The 21058-nt window shown below is 48.3% G+C and overlaps 3 protein-coding genes across 5 annotated transcripts in view; 1 reads left to right on the top strand and 2 right to left on the bottom strand.

Moving 5' to 3' along the window:
* LOC137846698 (rapamycin-insensitive companion of mTOR-like) overlaps positions 1-17716 on the bottom strand; it is a 223762-nt gene extending 206046 nt beyond the window's left edge. For 2 of the 3 annotated variants that reach the window (XM_068664770.1, XM_068664772.1), the window contains exons 1-2: positions 17597-17716; positions 17368-17415 (exon numbers count right to left, since the gene is read on the bottom strand). In XM_068664770.1, the coding sequence (XP_068520871.1) occupies positions 17368-17415; positions 17597-17645 (97 nt within the window). In that variant the 5' untranslated portion in view covers positions 17646-17716. The remainder of the gene's footprint in view (positions 1-17367; positions 17416-17596) is intronic. The other variant, XM_068664773.1, reaches the window with a different exon arrangement.
* LOC137846711 (uncharacterized) overlaps positions 1-21058 on the bottom strand; it is a 420446-nt gene that overhangs the window by 8706 nt on the left and 390682 nt on the right. The gene's annotated exons all lie outside the window — the stretch shown is intronic.
* DYM (dymeclin) overlaps positions 1-21058 on the top strand; it is a 432971-nt gene that overhangs the window by 407444 nt on the left and 4469 nt on the right. The window lies entirely within an intron of this gene.

Genomic DNA, 21058 nt, shown 5'->3' with positions numbered 1-21058 from the left:
TGATGGAAGAACTGGAGGAAATTCATTAGTAAGTATTACCACTGGCCCATCAAGCTTCACAACTAAGAAAAAAGAACATTAACACGATCTACATATGTTTGCTAGCACTGTTATAAAACAGTAGTGGCCACAGTGGAGAAAAGCTAATAAACAGGTAGGTCTACACAAAAAGGATTCCAAAGCTCATCCAGATGACTGTTCATCAGATATATTTAAAATAAAACTGGCTAACCCCATAAAGCAAGCAAAATAGTTTACACAAACTGTATTATGGTAATCTTTTACAAGACTTGAAAGGAGTTATTAGAATAGTATATAAAAAAACCAGCAACACTTTCCCAACTTAGCAAACCAAAACTTTCACATAAGGTATTGCTAAAGATTGTATCAAGAGATATAAAACAGTTATACAAATCAAGTTACACAAATCAAAATCTGAAAAGATAAATGCAAAGAGTAGAGATGAATGAATGGAAGACTTTTATCCTTAAAAAAACGTATCCTGATTTTTATCCAGTTAAGTACCAGGTTCACAATCTCCTTCAGTACGTAGTATTCAACATATAATTGATAATTTGAAAAAAAAAAAAAAAAAAGAACCGGGAGGGTACAACAGATGTTATTTATGTTAATGAAATAGGATGGGTTAGAAACTTGAAGGGAACTTAAAAATAATCTGTATGCATAACTAACCAAACTAAAGATTGTTAAATTTGGTTTAATGCACATAAAGCCAAAAACCGTTATAAGGCCATACTACAGGATTCTAATGAAGCAATCGGATCAAGAAAATGAAATCGGATCAAGAAAATTTTTCTCTGCACGCTCCATGTGCATCTGTGGCAAAAAGCTGAAAAGACATTATGACGGTGCAAGAAAAAAACTAAGCACTATACTAATTTTAAGTGTCACTACAGAAATGAAAAGCCTCCTAAGACAGCATTAAAGCCAATAAACTTTAATACTGATGTTAAGGTTTAACCCGGCCAGCAGCTCAGCACCACACAGCTGTTCGCTCACCCTCTCCCCTCCCTCTCTGGGATGGGGGGAGAGAATTAGAAAGAAATGAAGGCCTGTGGTTTCAGATAAAGACAGTTTATTAGGACAGGAAAGAAAGGATAATAATAATAATATGTACAAACAAGTGATGCACAATGCAATTGCTTACCACCCGCTGACCGATGCCCAGCCTATCCCCGAGCAGCCGGCCCCCCCACCCCGGCCAGCCCCCCCATATTAACTGTTCAGCATGACGTCAGATGGTATGGAATACCCCTTTGGCCAGTTTGGGTCAGCTGTCCTGGGTCTGTCCCTCCCAGTTTCTTGTGAGAAATTGTCCCTCCCAATTTCTAGTGGACACCGGCACACAGTGTACCCTAATGCCATCAGGCTACCAAGGGACAGAACTCATCTGTATCTCTGGAGTGACAGGGGGATCCCAAAAGCTAACTGTATTGGAAGCTGAAGTGAGTCCAACTGGGAACGAGTGGCAAAAGCACCCCATCGTGACTGGCCCGGAGGCTCCATGCATCCTTGGAATAGACTACCTCAAGAGAGGGTACTTCAAGAATCCAAAAGGGTACCGGTGGGCTTTTGGCATAGCTGCTTTGAGCACACAGAAGATTAAGCAGCTGTTGTAAGCCTTCTTTTGTAGGATTGCTGAGGGTCGAAGAACAGCAGGTGCCAATCGCTACCACAGCAGTGTACTGGCAGCAACATCGCACCAACCGACACTCCCCGATTCCCATCCATAAGCTAATTCATCAACTGGAGCACCAAGGAGTGATCAGCAAGACTCACTCACCCTTTAATAGTCCCATATGGCCAGTGCAAAGGTCTAATGGAGCGTGGAGACTTACACTTGGAATCGACTGCCCCAGCAGGGGTGGAAACACAGCCCTACCATTTTCCATAGACTGATCGGGACACACTGGAACTGGGGGGGGAGGAAGTTCCTGAACACCTGCAGTACATGGATGGCATCCTTGTGTGGGGCAACACAGCAGATGTTTTTGAGAAAGGGAAGAAAATAATCCAAATTCTCAACAAAGCTGGTTTTGCCATTAAACAGAGTAAGGTCAAGGGACCCGCACAGGAAATCCAGTTCTTGGGGGTAAAATGGCAGGATGGATGTCTCCACATTTTGATGGATGTGATCAACAAAATAACAGCAAGGTCTCCGCCAACTACCAAAAAAGAAACGCAAGCTTTCCTAGGCCTTGCGGGATTCTGAAGAATGCATGTTCCAGGCTAGAGTCAGCTTGTGACTCCTCTATATCGAGTGACTCGAAAGAGGAACTATTTCGAGTAGGGCCCTGAGCAGCAAAAGGGTCTTTGAACAAATCAAACAAGAAATAGCTCGTGCAGTAGCCCTTGGGCCTGTCCGACAGGACCAGCTGCGCAAAACATGCTTCACACTGCAGCTGGGGAGCATGGATTCACCTGGAGGGTGTGGCAGAAAACCCCAGGAGAAACTTGAGGTCGACCTCTGGGGTTCTGGAGCCAGGGCTATCGAGGATCAGAAGCTAATTACACCCCGACTGAAAAGGAGATACTAACAGCATATGAGGGGGTTTGAGCCCTTCAGAAGTTGTTGGTACAGAAGCACAGCTCTCTTGGCCCCACAGCTACCTGTGTTACATTGGATGTTCAAAGGGAAAATTCCCACTACACACCATGCGACTGACACTACGTGGAGAAAGTGGGTAGCGTTAATTACACAGCGGGCTCGAATGGGAAAACCTGGAATCCTGGACTGGCCGGAAGGATAATGAAGTGCCAGAAGACAGAAAGCAGTATGTGTTGTTCACTGACGGATTCTGCTGTGTGGTAGGGAGCCATCGGAAATGGAAAGCTGCTCTGTGGAGTCCCACACGACGAGTTGTGGAGGCCATGGAAGGGGAAGGCGAGTTGAGTCAGTACGTAGAAGTAAAAGCCATACAACTAGCCCTAGAGATTTCTGAATGAATAAAATGGCCAGTACTGTGTCTCTACACTGATTCATGGATGGTGGCAAATGCCCTGTGGGGGTGGTTACAGCAAAGGAAACAGAACAACTGGCAGCGCAGAAGTAAACCTATCTGGGCTGCTACCCTGTGGCAAGATATTGCTGCCCAGGTAGAAAACCTGGATGTAAAAGTACATCATGTAGATGCCCACATGCCCAAGAGTTGCGCTACGAAAGAACATCGGGACAACGAAGAAGTGGATCGAGCTTCGAAAATTGAAGTGGCTCAGGTGGACCTAGACTGGGGACATAAGGGTGAGCTGTTTGTAGCTCGATGGGCCCATGAAACATCAGGACATTTGGGGAGGGATGCCACATACTCGTGAATCGAGGGCTCGTGATCGAGGGGTAGACCGGACCATTGAGGCCATCACACAGGTTACCCATGTGTGTGAGACCTGTACTACAATCAAGAAAGCCATAAGGGTAAAATCTCCCGGGAACAGGGGGAGGTGGCTAGGGTTTCGATATGGTGAGGCCTGGCAAATTGACTATATCGGACCACTCCCACAAACCCGCCAAGGCAAACAGTACATACTCACCATGGTAGAAGCAACTACTTGGTGGCTGGAAACATACCCCGTAAACCAGGCCACTGCCCGAAACACTATCTTGGGCCTGGAAAGACGAGTGCTGTGGCACACCAGAGAGAATTGAGTCCGACAATGGGAGTCATTTTCCAAAACAATCTTGTCATCTCCTGGGCCAAGAGGCATGGCATTTTGTGGGGTGTATCACATCCCCTATCACCCACAAGCCTCTGGGAAGGTTGAGAGGTACAATGGACTGTTAAAGACTGTGCTGCGAGCATTGGGTGCTGGGACGTGGAAACAACGGGACATAAATCTACCAGAGGCCACTTGGCTAGTTAACAACAGGGGGTCCGACAACCATCCTGGTCCTGCTGAAACAAAACCCCTACACACGGTGGGAGGAGCTAAAGTCCCCGTAGTGCACTGTGGTGTAAATGCCTGAAGTAACTAGGAAAATAAAACTAACATTCACACTTTTAAGGAAAAGGTACAGCATTGAAGAGGCTTTCAGGGTAGGGCATAACTGCATTATCTGAGCATTCCCTAGGCTCCCAACCTTAGATGCTATCGCGCTGGGGAAACTTGGTGTGCTAGCTCTAAGGAACACCACGGAGCGTAGAGTGGAGTGGAGACACCACGGCTAGGCTCTGTAATCAGGTGGGGCCTCGACTGTTCTTGTGCACAAAGCTGCACTTTTTGCCACCCTAAGCCAAAGACCTGTCATGTTTTGACAAATGCTGTACCCTAGTGTACTTTTTGCTCATTATAATATCGTTATAATACCAAAACACACCTCCATCCCAAAAGCTACCCGCCTCCAAGGTGCGACCACCCCTCACTGAGCATGCGCTCTGAATTTCTCGGAGCCTATTACTTTAAACGGAGACGGGAAAACTTTACACCAATCATAACTAAGATATGCTTGACTAGAGCCACTCAAGCTCCACCTAAAAGATAGAAAATAATATAAATTGGCCCAAGAGAGAGGGGATGTCAGGGGAGATACCATCGTCAGGGGAGATACCATCCCGAGGACATACAACATCCTTAGGACCTCCTGACTCCTGGGATCAGTCGACGGGCTGAGCCTCTCTTCCCCCCCCATTGGGACGCCTTTGGGTGAGATCTGAATATTTGCTTATAAATCTCTATAGAGTCTTTGATCCTTTTAACGCGTTTATTTCTAGGCTGCGCACCTGTAACACCTGTAACACCTGTAACACCTGTAACACCTGTAACACCTATAACATCTGTAACACTTATAACACCTATAACACCTGTAACATCTGTAACATCTGTAACACCTACAACACCTGTATAACATCTGTAACACCTATAACACCTGTGTATTTCATGCATACTAGCTTGCTTTTGCAGATAGTCACTATCACCGGCAATCCAAAAGAACCTGATTATCTGTTGCTGTAATAAACCATACTTGATTGCATTGTGATAGCTCTCATTAATGCAACTAGGGTGAGGGTGGTTATCCGTGATAGTTCAGTGTTCTGAATCTAACCAGACCCCCAGACGGTTAATGCATTGTTGGTGAATGTCTGAACGGACCCCCAGGTGGTTAATACGTTTTTGGTGAATGTCTGAGCGGACCCCCAGGCGGTTATTACGTTTTTGGTGAATGTCCGAACGGACCCCCAGTTTTGGTGAATGTCCGACTGGTTCAGTTCTCTGAATCCAACCGGGCCCGTAACGGTTAATCAGCTACACCCCTTTAACGCGACATGCACGTAGGGAAGTGGATGGGGAAGGCGGTTTGGGTTGCTCCTGCCTTGGGAAAAGACAAACCCACTCGTGGGATTGTCTTCGCCCAAGGACCGGAGTATACCTGGTGGGTCATGCAAAAGAATGGGGATATCGGGTGCATGCCTCAAGGACATTTAACCTTGGGAGAAAAATAATCTTTAATCTAAACTGTGTGTTGTAGGAAGACACTGCAGAACCAACGACAAGTCAACTTTGCAAGGAAACGGGCAAGTGCAGCAACGACTCGAGCTAAGCTGGTGCTGGCGTCCAGACATCCATCTCTGCCTGCCCTGAGTGACCACTTTGGCAGATGAAGACTAAATTATCACCACTTCTTATGAACGTTTTTTGAGAAAGGCCTATAGAATGAAAAGAAGTACCTACCTATCAATCTGTTAAAGGACAAGGGACAATGGCGATGAAAATACTTACATGCTAAAGTATGTGGGACCTGAGTGTGACACAAATGTCATGGAATAAGGCGTGGATGTTGCACTGGGTCTGGCTGGGATGGAGTTAACTTTCCCTGCAGCAGCCCATACAGCGCTGTGCTCTGCACTCGTAGCTAGAACAGCACTGGTTTCACAACAGTGTGGTGTCTACTGCTGAGCAACACTAGCACAGCATCAGGACTCCCTCTAACCCCTCCCCCCAGAACCAGAAGGCTGGGGGTGGGCAAGAGGTGAGGAAGGAACATCACCAGGGCAGCTGACCTAAACCAATCAAAGGGATATTCCATGCCATATGGTGTCACACTCAGCAATAAAAGGTGGAAAAAGGAAGGAGAGGGGAGGGGTGGACTCTCGTTGTGGAAACGTCTGTCCTCCCAAACAATGGCTACGTGCGTTGAGGCCCTGCTTCAAGGACATGGTCAAGCATCGCTCGTGGGTGGGAAGTAGAGAGTAATTTCTTTCCTCTGCACTTTGTCAGAAACAAAGTTGTGTTTTTGCAATAGAAGGTGTTTTTGCAGTGAAAAATTCCACTAACCTTGCATATTCAAAAGTGATTGTGCAGCACAGCAGTGGGGAGTATGTTAAGCAGATAAGGGGAAGGTCCCACTGTCCCGAAATAAGGAGGATAGCTAAGAAAAACAGGATGAGCAGTACAAAATCAGTAAAATCAAAAATCACAGGCCCTCTAGTCACGAGAGAAGAAGGAAAAAAAGGAAAAGAAGAAATTAACGCTTCATCAAATAAAATTGGACATATATGATATAGAAGTGTGTGAACCTGTAGTACTCAGCCAATGAGGAAACAGGGGAGAAATCAGGTGTCAGGTAATAGGGAATATAGGGTTATGATAAACTTTTTCTGTGCACTCCTGCTTGCAGGACGCCCACCACTGCAATCACAAATAAAATAGCTTCACAGAAGATCCTGTCTGAAGAAAATTGAGATTTTTCTCACAATTTCCACACGGCTTTTGCCTTTTTTTTTGTTTTGTTTTGGTTTTTTGTTTTGATTTGTTTTGTTTATTTGTTTTCCCTTTTCCCCTTTTCCTTTTAGCTAAATTATTTAATTAATAATAATTTTCCCTTAATAATTATTTTTTCCTTTGATTAATTATCTTTATCCCAACCTGTGAGTAGCTTCTTTCCTTTTCTTCTTCCCCTCCTCAGAAGAGGAGGGGGAGCGAGAGAGCGGTTATGGTGGAGTTCAGCTGCCTAGCAAGGTAAAACCACCACATAGAGCACTGGAACAGGTTACCCAGAGAGGTTGTGGAGTCCCCATCTTTGGAGATATTCAAAACCCACCCAGATGCAATCCTGTGCGACCTTCGCTAGGTGACCCTGCTTGGTAGGGGGGTTGGACCAGATGATCTCCTGATCTGAGGGTACACTCAAGCCCCTCATCCAGACTGCTGATAGATATTGAAGAGAACTGGCCCCAATACTGAGCCCTAGGGGACACCACTAGTGACCGGCCTCCAACTGGATTTAACTCCACCATGACTCTTTGGGCCCAGCCACGCATACAGTTTTTAACCCAGCAAAGCGTACACCCACACAAGCCTTGAGCAGCCAGCTTCTCCAGGAGAGTGCTCTGGGAAACAGTGTCAAAAGCCTTACCGAAGTCTAGGTAGACCACATCCACAACCTCTCCCTCATCCACTGAACCCGTCACCTTGTCGCAGAAGGAGATCAGGTTCGTCAAGCAGGACCTGCTTTTCATAAACCCATGCTGACTGGGCCTGATCGCCTGGTTGTCCTCTAAGTGCCGCGTGATGGCACTCAGGATGATCTGCTCCATGAGCTTCCCCAGCACCGAAGTCAGACCGACAGGCCTGTAGCTCCCTGGGTCCTCCTTCCGGCCTTTCTTGTACATGGGCGTCATATTTGCTAGCCACCAGTCAACTGGGACCTCCCCCGAAAGCCAGGATTGCTGATAAATAATGGAAATTGACTTGGTGAGCGCTTCCGCCAACTCCCTCAGTACCCTCGGGTGGATCCCATCTGGCCCCATAGATCTGCATACGTCTAAGTAGTGCAGCAGGTCACCAATTGTTTCCTTCTGGATTACAAGGGCTTCATTCTGCTCCCCGTCCCTATCTACCAGCTCAGGGGGCTGGGTATATGAAGAACAACTGATCCAACTACTCAAGACTGAGGCAAAGAAGGCATTAAGTACCTCAGCCTTTTCCTCATCTCTTGTCACTGTTTCCTCCCCACATCCAGCACAGGATGGAGATTCTCTTTAGTCCTCCTTTTGTTCTTCATGTATTTATAAAAACATTTTTTATTGTCTTTAACAGCAGTAGCCAGGTTGAGCTCCAGTTGGGCTTTGGCCCTTCTAATTTTCTCCCTGCACAGCCTCACAACACCTTTGTAGTCCTCCCGAGTGGCCAGCCCCTTCTTCCAAAGTTCATAAACTTTTCCTTCCTGAGCTCTAACCAAAGCTCCCTGTTCAGCCAGGCTGGTCTTCTTCCCTGCCAGCTCATCTTTTGGCACATGGAGACTGCCTGCTCCTGTGCCTTTAGGATTTCCTTCTTGGAAGGACTCCTTTGCCCTTCAGGACTGCCCCCCAAGGGACTCTGGCAACCAGTCTCCTTTAACAGACTAAAGACTGTCCTCCAGAAGTCCAGGGTAGCAGTTCTACTACCCCCACACACACACACTTTTCCAAGAATCGAAAACTCTATTAATTCAGAATATGCCCAAGATGACCTCTAACCTTCACATTGTCCACAAGTCCTTCTCTGTTCACAAGCAAAAGGTCCAGCAGGGCACCTTCCCTAGTTGGCTCACTCACCAGCTGTGTCAGGATGATATATTCCACACACCCCAGAAGCCTCCTAGACTGCTTCTTCTCTCCTGCATTGTATTTCCAGCAGACATCTGGTAAGGTGAAGTCCCCCACGAGAACAAAGGCTAGCGGTTGTGAGACTTCTTCCAGCTGCTTATAGAACGTTTCATCTGCCTCTTCATCCTGGTTGGGTGGTCTATAACAGACGCCGACCAGGACATTTGCCTCACTGGCCTTCCCCCTGATTCTTATCCATAATCACTCAACCTTGTTGTCACCATTATTAAGGTCGAGACAATCAAAATACTAACATACAGGGCTACCCCACTGCCTCTCCTTCCTAGCCTATCCCTTCTGAAAGGGGATGCTTTAGATGCTTGTCATGGTTTCAGCTAGGATAGTGTTAATTTTCCTCCTAGTAGATGGTAGGGTGCTGTGTTTGGGATTTAGGATGAGAAGAGTGTTGATACCATGCTGATATTTTAATTGTTGCAGAGCAGTGCTTACACTAAGACAAGGACTTTTCAGCTTCTCGCCCTGCCCTGCCAGCGGGCAGGCTGGGGGTGCAGCAGGAGCTGGGAGGGGACAGACCCAGGACAGCTGACCCAAACTGGCCAAAGGGGTATTCCATACCATCTGACGTCATGCTGAACAATTAATATGGGGGGGCTGGCCGGGGTGGGGGGACCGGCTGCTCGAGGATAGGCTGGGCATCAGTCAGCGGGTGGTGAGCAATTGCACTGTGCATCACTTGTTTCGTACACATCATTATTAGTAGTAGTATTATCATTATTATTTTCCTTTCTTTCCTACCCTAATAAACTGTCTATATCTCTACCCACAGGCTTCATTTTCCTGATTCTCTTCCCCATCCCAGAGAGGGAGGGGGAGCGAACGGCTGTGTGGTGCTTACCTGCTGGCCAGGTTAAACCACAACATTATAGTAGCATACAAGGTACCACCCTGCATAAGTTTCCTCAAATACCAATCCTGAAAATAATTTTCAAGTTAGGACTACATAAGTTACCAAGATTTCAAGGTTTAAAGAAAAAATTAAGTATCTTGTCTGTTGTCAGAATGAACCTTGCCGAGGCGATCGGCCCCGGGGCAGACCCGTTCTGCAGCGGAGCGGGGGATCGGGACAGGCAGGGCTTTTTTTTCCGGCATCGAGCCCACTTGAGGGAGCCGCCAGGACACGGCAGTCCTTGCGAGGGAGGCTGGCGAGGCGTAGGCGGAGCCAGCTGCGCCCCCTCCCTGGCCGTTCAAAAGCTGCCTCTAGGGAGCGCAAGCGACCAGGAGCGCGGTGAACAGGGTGGGCAAACAGGGCATGCGGCATCAGAAGGGAGTGGCGCGGCAGTTCGCACAGGCAGGGCGAGCAGGGAGGGCAGAGCGTTCCCCCCTGCCCATACGAACAACTCCTCTAAGGGCGGTCTACCGCTAGCTAGGCTGCAATGGTCTCCACCAGGCACAGTGCTCTCTCTAGAAAGTCTGTACACACCCAGACCGACTGTCCGCTCAAAAATGCAGCAGTTCAGGTCTCTGGATGCAGGGAGTGTCTGAGCCTTTTGCTGCCATCTGTGGGAGGCAGAGAGACTGTGTGTGTGAGGTGCAAGCAGGTGGATGACCTGGTCCGCCTGGTGGCAGAACTCAAGGAGGAGGTGGAGAGGTTGAGGGCTATCAGGGAGTGTGAGCGGGAGATAGACTGGTGGAGCTACTCCCTGCAGGGCCTGAAGGAGAGCTATGGGGGTGAGACACCCCAAATGGGGGTGGACCCCCTCTCCTGTCGCTGTCGGGCAGAGGGAGGGGACCTAGGAGCTGAGGAGGAATGGAGACAGGTCTCTGCTTGACATCGCAGGCGATGCCCCCCCTATCGACCCCACCTTCCCAGGTGCCCTTACACAACAGATTTGAGGCCCTGGAGCTTGAGACCGGTAGGTGAGTATGAGGTAGAAAGTGTACCCAGGAGGATGCCTAGGGCGAGGAAGTCAACTCCATGCCTTAGGACTGCCTCCACCAAGAAAGAAAGGAGGGTGATTGTTGTAGGCGAATCCCTTCTCAGGGGAACAGAGGGCCCTATTTGTCGGCCTGACCCTACCCGTAGGGAAGTCTGCTGCCTCCCTGGGGCCAGGGTCAGGGACATTGCCAGAAAGCTTCCCAACCTGGTTCGCCCCTCTGACTATTATCCTCTTTTGATAGTCCAGGCTGGCAGTGATGACACTGAAGAGAGAAGCCTGAAGGCTATTAAATGGGACTTTAGGGGACTGGCACGGTTAGTGGATGGAGCGGGAGTACAGGTGGTGTTTCTGTCTATCCCTACGGTGGCAGGGAGGGGTACAGAGAGGACACGGAAAGCCCACCTGATAAACACGTGGCTCAGAGGCTGGTGCCAACACAGACATTTTGTGGTGTTTTTTTTTGACAGTGGGGCACTTTACTCGGCACCCGGCCTGATGGCCGCAGACGGGTCCCTATCTCTAAGGGGAAAACAGATCCTAGCCCAGGAGCTGGCAGGGCTCATTGAGAGGGCTTTAAACTAGGTAAGAAGGGGGATGGGGCTGAAACAAGGCTTGTTGGAGCTGTGCCAGGGGGAACAATGGCAAGGCCGGGGGAGAAGGCAATGGCCCAACTGAAGTGCATCTACACCAATGCACGCAGCATGGGTAACAAACAGGAGGAGCTGGAAGCCATCGTGCAGCAGGCAGGCTATGACTTGGTTGACATCACGGAAACGTGGTGGGACCACTCTCATGACTGGAGTGCTGCAATGCTTGGCTATAAGCTCTTCAGAAGGGACAGGCAGCACGGAAGGGTTGGTGGTGTGGCTCTCTATATTAGAGAGTGTTTTGATGTTGTGGAACTCAAGGCTGGGAATGACAAGGTCGAGTCCCTATGGGTTAGGATCGGCCAGAAGGCCAACAAGGCAAGCACGTATTGGACTTCCGGTGGGCCGACTTTGAGCTGTTCAGTACAGTGGTTGTCAGAGTCCCTTGGGAGGCGGTTCTGAAGGGCAGGAGTCCAGGAAGGCTGGGCGCTCTTCAAGAGGGAAATCTTAATGGCGCAGGAACAGTCTGTCCCCACGTGCCCAAAGACGAGCCGGCATGGAAGAAGACCGGCCTGGCTGAACAGAGAATTGTGACTTGAGCTTAGGAGAATAAAGAGGGTTTATAATCTTTGGAAAAGAGAGCGGGCCACTCAGGAAAGCTATAAGGATGTTGCGAGGCTGTGCAGGGACAAAATTAGAAAGGCCAAAGCTCATCTGGAGCTCAAACTGGCTACTGCCGTCAAAGACGACAAAAAACGTTTTTACAAATACAGCAACACATAACGGAGGACTAAGGAAAATCTCCATCCTTTACTGGATGCGGGGGGAAACTTAGTTACAAGAGATGAGGAAAAGGCAGAGGTGCTTAATGCCTTCTTTGCCTCGGTCTTTAGCGGCAAAACCAGTTGTTCTCTGGATACCCAGTACCCTGAACTGGTGGAAGGGGATGGGGAGCAGAATGTGGCCCTTACTATCCATGAGGAAATGGTTGGCGACAAGCTATGGCACTTGGATGTATGCAAGTCGATGGGGCCAGATGGGATCCACCTGAGAATGCTGAGAGAACTGGCGGAGGAGCTGGCCAAGCTGCTTACCATCATTTATCAACAGTCCTGGCTATCGGGGGAGGTCCCAGTTGACTGGCGGCTAGCAAACGTGACGCCCATCTACAAGAAGGGTTAGAGGGTAGACCCGGGGAACTATAGGCCCGTCAGTTTGAACTCAGTGCCAGGGAAGCACATGGACCAGATTGTCTTGAGTCTCATCATGCAGCACTTACAGGGCAAGCAGGCGATCAGGCCCAGTCAGCATGGGTTTATGAAAGGCAGGTCCTGCTTGACGAACCTGATCTCCTTCTATGACAAAGTGGCGCACATAGTGGATGAGAGAGAGGCTGTGGATGTGGTCTACCTTGACTTCAGCAAGGCTTTTAACACCGTTTCCCACAGCATTCTCCTCAAGAAACTGGCTGCTCATGGCTTGGACTGGCGTACGTTTCGTTGGGTTAAAAACTGGCTGGATAGCCAGGCCCAAAGAGTTGTGGTGAATGGAGTCAAATCCAGTTGGAGGCCGGTCACTAGTGGAGTCCCCCAGGGCTCGGTACTGGGGCCAGTCCTCTTTAATATCTTTATCGATGATCTGGATGAGGGGATCGAGTGCACCCTCAGTAAGTTTGCAGATGACACCAAGTTAGGTGTGTGTGTGTCGATCTGCTTGAGAGTAGGAAGGCTCTGCAGGAGGATCTGGGTAGGCTGGACCGATGGGCTGAGGTCAACTGCATGAAGTTCAACAAGGCCAAGTGCCGGGTCCTGCACCTGGGGTGCAATAACCCCAAGTAGAGCTACAGGCTGGGAGATGAGTGGTTGGAAAGCTGCCATGCAGAGAAGGACCTGGGAGTATTGGTGGATAGTCGGCTGAATATGAGCCAGCAGTGTGCTCAGGTGGCCAAGAAGGTCAACAGCATCCTGACTTGTATAAGAAGCAGCGTGGCCAGCAGGGCTAGGGAAGTGATCGTCCCCCTGTACTCAGCTCTGGTGAGGCCGCACCTCGAGTACTGTGTTCAGTTTTGGGCCCCTCACTACAAGAAGGACATGGAGGTGCTCGAGCGAGTCCAGCTTAAACCAAGCTAATCTCATACATAGAGTTCTCTCACACACTGCACCATAATATAAAATACCCTACATAAATACATGTATTATTACATCATTTTGAAAATGCAGAACATTAAAATGCTTTTAAGAGTAAAATCACACTACACCACACATATTAAGAATACATAAGAACAGCAAGGTGTGTTCTGGGAAAACATGGGCAACCCTCAAACTACAGCAGCAGAGAAGAGGAAAAAAGGGCAGAGAAAGGTAGATCAACTCTACATGCAGCAAGACATGCCCAGAGTCTTACTGCACAAAAAGACAGGAAGAAGTAGGACCAAAAGCAGCACAAAAAAAGCTAGCATCTATTATTAGTTCTGAAATACTTAATAATAGCACTAGCTTCTTACACAGTCCACAGCTACAGTCTATCAAAAGTTCGACCTGTATGTTAAATCATTTATGTCAACTGTTTAAAACAAGGCAATACTAATCTAATTTCACATATTCATAGTAAAGACCACTGCAGCTAGAAGCATATGGCTGAGGCATTATTTACGTTGACTGAGAAAGCGAAAAAAATAAAAATATTATTTTAAATTACTGAAAATATGAGCCTTGAAAAACACACAATCAGGTCAACACAGTGAATTAAAACTGTATTAATTTAAAATATTTGAACTAAACACTTATGTAACTATTCTAACAGTTGGAAAAAAATAAACAATGTGTTCATTGGGGAAATCAAGTTATCAACCAGCTTAGTTAATGGTGTGCTAAGACATTAATTTTGTCTTTACAATGAAGTTAAAAAAAAAAAAAAAGTAACACCTACACGATTACTGATCAGTCAGCTGTAGTTGACAAATAAACAAAAAAAATACATTTTCGACAAAGGGTACACAACTAAATGCAGAGCTGTTCCTTATTCAACCGCAACCATCACATTAATGATTTTTTTTTTTTTTTTAACAGGGCTATACACACAATGCAAAACGCCTGTGTTTTTTTTTCTTCACAGAATCACAAAATTGAAGGGGTTGGAAGGGACCTCAAAAGATCATCAGGTCCAACCCCCCCCCCCCCCCCCAAAGCAGGTTCCTTAAAGCAGGCTGCCCAGGTAGGCATCCAGACGGGCCTTGAATATCTCCAGAGAAGGAGACTCCACAACCTCCCTGGGCAGCCTGTTCCAGTGCTCCATCACCCTCACTGTGGAGAAGTTCTTTCGCATGTTGGTACAGAACTTCCTGGGCTCCATTTTGTGGCCATTACTCCTTGTCCTGTCCCCACAAACCACTGAAAAGAGGTTGGCCAAATCCTTGTCTCCCACACCTCAGGTATTTATACACATTGATGAGATCCCCTCTCAGTCTTCTCTTCTCCAGGCTGAACAGACCCAGGTCTCTCAGCCTTTCCTCATAAGGAAAGGGTTAGAGAGAGTCCTGATGCTGTGCCAACACTGCTCAGCAGTAGACACAATACTGGTGTGATACCACTGCTGTTCTAGCTACAAGTGCAGAGCATACCACTGTATGAGCTGCTGTAGGGAAAGCATACATTTCACTATTTACATAGGGAAAGTTAACATTCCAGCCAGACCCAGTACAGACCCCCAGGTCCTTCTCCTCAGAGCTCCTCTCCAGCAGGTCATCCCCCAGCCTGTACTGATAGATGCGGTTGTTCCTTCCCAAGTGCAGGACTCTACACTTGCTCTTGTTAAACCTCATTTGGTTTCTCCCTGCCCATCTTTCCAGCCTCTCCAGGTCTTACTGAATGGCAGCACAGCCTTCTGGCGTGTCGGCCACTCCTCTTTGTTGATGAGCTCCTTGCTCATCCACGCAGGTTTCCTGCCCCCCTTCCCCGATTTCCTACTCTTCGGGATGCACCGATCCTGAGCTTGGAAGAAGTGCTGCTTAAATGTAGCCCAGCTCTCACATGCACCCTTGCCTTCTAGCAACCTAGCCCATGAGATACTCCCAAGAAGGTCCCGGAAGAGGTCAAAGTTGGCTCTCCGAAAGTCCAGGGTTGCAATCCTGCTTTTAGCCTTACTTCTTCCACCAAGTTCCATCTTGAACTCCACCATCTCATGGTCACTGCATCTCAAGCTGCCCCCAACCTTCACATCCCTAACAAGCCCATCCCAGTTGGTAAGGACAAGGTCCAAGAGCACCCCCCGTCTCATCAGTTCCTCCACCACCTGCGTCAGAAAATTGTCTTCAACACATCATAGGAACCATTTGGACTGCGCGTGCCTGGCCGAGTTGCTTACCCAACAGATGCCTGGATAATTGAAGTCCCCCATGAGAACCAGAGCTCGTGATCATGAGGCTACTACCAGCTGCCTGTAGAAGGCCTCATCGACCTCCTCCTCTTGATCTGGTGTGGGGGTAGTACATCCCCACAACAGTGTCCCCCATACCAGCCCACCCCTTAATTCTTACCCACAAGCTCTCCACTTGTCCTTCACCCTTCCCCAGGTGGAGCTGGGTACACTCTAATTGCTCCCTCACATAAAGGGCAACCCCACCCCCTTGCTTCCCCAGCCTGTCTTTCCTAAATAGGACATAGCCTTCCATGACAGCATTCCAGTCACGTGGGCTGTCCCACCATGTCTCTGTGATTGCCATGAGATTGTGGCCCTGTGACCAAGCAGATCTCAAGCTCATCCTGTTTATTTCCCATGCTCTGCACATTGGTATACAGGCACTTTAGGGAAGCAGCAGGCACAGTTACCCCTGGAGGGATGCAAGAAGAAGATTCTGGATGGGGTATCAGGATCATTACCTTCTCTGAGGAGCCCTCAGACAATCCTATGGGATAACTCAGAGGTTTTTCCCTACTATCTTCAACAGTGACAGCAGTGACAACTTCCCCCAGCCCTTCTCTGTCACTTTTAGCTCCCCTCCCTTCCCCCGTCAAACCTAGTTTTAAAGCCCTGGTAATCAGCCCGGAGAGCTTGCTCCCCAACATACTTGTGCCCCACTTGCTGAGTTGGAGTTGGTCAGCAGCCCACATACCTAGTTTCTCAAAGGACTGCCCAAGATCAAAATCCCAAAGCCCTGGTCCAGACACCACCCCCTCAACCAGTCATTCACCTGTCCCGTTCTCCTCCTTCTTTCTGTGTCCCGGTCACCCAGCAGGAGGATGATTGTACATTCATTGTATTAATATTACTTTGCATCTTAATTGAGAGCCTTTTTTTTTACAAGATGATACAAATGAGGTAATTACACTGCTACCACTACAGGTCTCATGGGATCAGTAGGTGGCTTAAAACACCTCATGAGAAAAAAAAAGTCATCATGATAGTTGCTTTTTGAATTCTCAGTAAAAGATTTCAAATAGACAACATCTAAAAATTACCACTCCGGCATTTAAACTTTGTCCATTGTTCTTTTACATTGAATAATTCAATTACACAATGTGAAAAAGTTACTGAACACGTTAATTAAAATTCTGATTCTGTGAATTTCATACAGAGATAACACTACTTATGGTAGTAAATGTCACGCGTTTCAACTGTTAAGGCCTTTATCCTGCATTTCATTGACAAAAGTTTCACTTGTTTTCATTTTCAAGTCAGTTTTAATTTATTTTCAAGCAATCATATCCGTTTGGAGATGGAGAAGACATAAGAGGTTGTTGCTTTAAACTGAAGAAACTGAGCTTCTCTTAAGAACTAAAGTACACTTGTAAGTAATATATGCATACAAGTACGTAGGACCAGGGATGCACGCGGGACCAGACGCGACTGCAGCGGCGCTCCTCAGAGGCATTCGGCCCAACCCACCGCGGCGCGGCCCAGGCAGCCCCATCCGCAGACACACCGCCAGCGAACAACCTAAAACCAGCCCCAGACACGACCGAGGCGCCCCCTGCCCCAGCCCCGCTCGATATCGCAGGGTCCCAGGGGTGCCCGCACTGCCCCACTCACTCCTCTGGCAGCGGGGGCTAGGGAAAGGCCTCCACCTACGGGCAAGCCTGTTCACCAGAGGCTGCCGAGCAACCTACCGGCCCCGAACATCCACAGCCCCCGAGCCCTTCTCTCCCCAGCCCGCTCCCCAAGTCCCTCGGCCCAGTAGTGCCAAGCCCTCACAACCGGCACCAGGCCGCTGGCCGCCGACGGTTCCCCCTCGGCTAGTACGCAGCGAAGGGACAGGCAATGAACCTCCCCACCACCACCCCATACCTCGGTTGAGATCGAGAGGGACGTTCTCCTCACCGCTGTCGTTCCAACCTGCAGGAACGGGGGACAGAAGAGGAGAGCGCGTTAGGCTGGCGACGGGGGGAGAACGAGGGAGCGGAGGGGACGGTTGGGTATCGACAGGGAATGGGGACCGCTATGGGAAGGAAAGGGAAGCGAAAGTCGGCAGCAAGGCAGAGGGAGCCTACCACCGCAGCCTTCTCAGGCCCCTTACCTCGGCTAGGGAGGTGCCTCAAAGAGCGTGAGCGGAGACTCACCGCCATGTTTATGGCCCCACAACCACAACACCGGAAACCTCGCCAGCTCTCGCGAGAAGCCTGCGGAACCGCTGCCGCAGCCAGCACCCCCCTCCCCACTCCATATGGCCTTGCCTCCCTCCCTCCACCTCGCCAGCAGGAGGAGCACAGGGGCGGCTGAAGCGAGATGAGGTGGAGTCGAGAACCTGCTGCCTCGCTGAGGGGGATCCAGTCCGCCCCAGATGGGCCTTGTTCCCTCTCTCGTGGCGGTCTTGGGGCTGTGGATGTGTGAGCGCTATACTTCCTCAGTCAGTCCCAGTTATCTGATAAAAAAGTTCGGGTTCGTTACCTGGTGTGCAATAAACCCATCTAAACACTAGGTCGAGATATTGTTTATTTCAGAGTTGCACAAGTCTGGATACCAGGTGGTTTCCCACAAAGCTGATACACCTAAGGGTTTTCCAGACCACTCTTTAGACAGTCCCTTTGTACATGTTTGTACAATCCCCTCCCCTCCAATTGGTTACATAATTATCACACTGCTGACATGACAGAATCATTCTGTGCATCCTCAAAGAGGAAGGGTCCCTTGTTGGGCCAGTCTCCCAGCCTAGGGGTGTGATTTTTTACTATTGTAATAAGGATAGTCCATATTAGAATACCCCTATTTTTTGTTTTTCAGCCAAATATTCATGTTATGTTGATTGGTGATATATTCAAGGAAATACGTCAGGATTGTCAATATGTCAAGAATATCAATATAATGGTCTTCATGATAAGGAGTTCCTCACTTAATCATCCTTTAGAAACATTGTTATCGACGGAAGGAAGACAAGCGCACTTGTGGGAATAGAAATGTTGTTTTTGCAGAGTTACATTGTTTAGAAGGAGGGAATGTGGTACTGAGATATGCTTACAGTGATAAGAAAGTTTAGCAGGCGACCTAGTAAAATGCAGACAACCAGTCTCCTTAGGACAATTAGGTGAAAATCACGGTGTCAAGTCAAGTCAGATAAGTGAAGAAACATTACCACTTCAAACAGTAAAAATGTCAAAAGAAATTTGAAATTTAACAGGCCGGCAACTGAAGGCCATGCATTGTTTGTGAAGCATCAGATAGATTGTGAACCTGGATTACCCACTCAGTGGGGAAACAGGGGAGGGTCCTGCCATCAAAAGGTATATAAACTGTGTTTTGGAACTAGTAGATGCGCTCTCTCCTGCTTGTGGGGCGCCCGCCATTGCAATCGCGAATAAATTACTACTTCACTGAGATCCTCGCCTGAGCCTAAGTTATTGGCTACAGAGTGTTTCTCACAATTTGGGGGCTCGTCCGGGATCCAGTCACCTACTGGGGAGCTCCACCGCCGCAGCAGCAGGAAGGCATGCCCCGCTGATTTCAGCGGTCCTGTGCATCGACGGTGGCGGTTCTGCGGAAAGCTGACAGAGGGCCCGAGACTGGTTAAAGAGGCAGGATCCGTGAAGTAGTGGGGAAAGGAAGAAGGTAGGCACTCCGGGTTTTTAAGAATCGATCCGGTAACTCTGTGCACAGACCAAGGTAAGAAATATTAAGTATTGCCTTGGGGGTCGGGTATCTGGTGTATGGTAAGCCCTTGCACGGGGAAGTGCTGGCACTACACCAGGGGAATCTGGTGTACGGTAATCCTTGCACGGGGAAGTGCTTGGAAGTACACCAGGGAATCTGGTAAACTCAGGTGTGCGGTAACGCTGGCACGGGGAAGTGCTTGGCGGTACACCCCCATCTTTCAGTACGTTGGTGTGTGGTACACTGCAGAAGGGAAATTTCTGTAGCACATACTGGCGAGGGTTAGGAAAGATGGGAAGTACGAGTTCCAGGGAATCTGGTAAACTCATAGGTGTGCGGTAACGCTGGCACAGGGAAGTGCTTGGCGGTACACCCCCATTTTTCAGTACGTTGGTGTGTGGTACACTGCAGAAGGGAAATTTCTGTAGCACATACGGGCGAGGGTTAGGAAAAATGGGAAGATATGAGTTCCAGGGGACAGGGAGATATCCCTGGGGGAGTGCCTACTAATAGTTCTTCCTGAAGAATTATAAGAGATTGGAAACATAATCCCAAAATTAGAGGGATTGTAAAAGAAAAATAATTAAAAAAAAAAAAAGGTTAAATATTGTGTATCAGTCTGGACAAAAGAACCAATTAAGGAAACAGCAGTATTTTGGCCAAAATACGGGTCTGATGAAAATTCAGGCTTTAAATTTATGTGTAAACAAGAAGATTCCTTTTTCAGAGAAGGAGCCAAGTTATGCTCCCTATAATCTTAATATTGAACTGGTGGCAGCAGCAGTCACTCCAGGAAGGGAGACAGGGACTGTAATTAACACTGTCCCTAAAAAAGTATCGTACCCTAGGCTCCGGCAAGAATTAGAACAAGGTAGAAGATATACTGAGAATTTTGCCTTCCCTGATACTAACAGTACTAACACTAACTGTGTATCCTCTTAGGTGAACTACCCCCTCCTCCTTACCAGCAGAGAGGTTAAGACTTTTAAGAAGGAGAGGAAGTCTTTATTCGAGGACCCCAACAGCCTAGTTGAACAATTAGACCAGTTCCTACGACCTGATTTATACTCTTGGGGGGAGGGAATTATGTCTATAAGTATGTTGTTTACAGGGAAAGAAATGGGAATGATCAGGAGGAGAGCTGCTATACAAGAATGGGAAAGAGCTCATCCTCCAGGACCAGGGGTAATACCGGCAGGGCAGAAATACCCACTTGCCAATCCTGGCTGGAATAATAATAGTGTGCAACACAGAAATCATATGAGAGACTTGGGGTCAGAACGAGAAAGTACTTGGGGATGAGACCTGAGAACCCAGTATCCCAAGGGCTCTTGAAAGTTCATTGTGTGATTAAAGCCTGGCAAAATACGCAGAAAATGCTTCAGAAGGTGGGGGGATGTAGTGAACAGTCACTGGGGGACCCTCCTGTGGGAGGCCCTGGAGGTGTGTGTCCAGAGGGGAGATAAGAAGGAAAAAAAAAAAAAAAAAAGAGAGTGAAACTAATGGTATTGACAGTGCAGCGGGTAGTGAGGCAGAGGGTCGGAGAAAGAGGAAGAAAATCTTCAGGGGGAGTTAGGGCCAGGATGGAAAGGAGAGGAAGAGAGATGAAGGAATGGCAGGCAAAGAAGGCTGCCTGTGTTGTGGCCTGAGTCCTAGCAGGGACAGGCTTTGATAAGATGTTTTAAGTGTGGCCAGGCTGGCCACTTCGAATAGGAATATCCAGAGTGGAAGAAGGAGGAAAGAAGGAAAATGGGATGAAATATGCTATATTGATATGTTGTTTATCTTGGAGGGAAAAGGTATGGAATTAAGTTGGACCCTGACTGAGCCTTTGGTGCTGGTATTAGAAAAGTACAGGCTGGAGAAAGATAAAGGAAGTGTTAAAAGGGTTGCT

This window comes from Anas acuta, chromosome W (genome assembly GCF_963932015.1).
Source record: "Anas acuta chromosome W, bAnaAcu1.1, whole genome shotgun sequence".
Lineage (NCBI taxonomy): Eukaryota > Metazoa > Chordata > Aves > Anseriformes > Anatidae > Anas > Anas acuta.
Note: the sequence above shows the minus strand (reverse complement) of the source record. Positions and strands in the feature narration are given on the sequence as shown.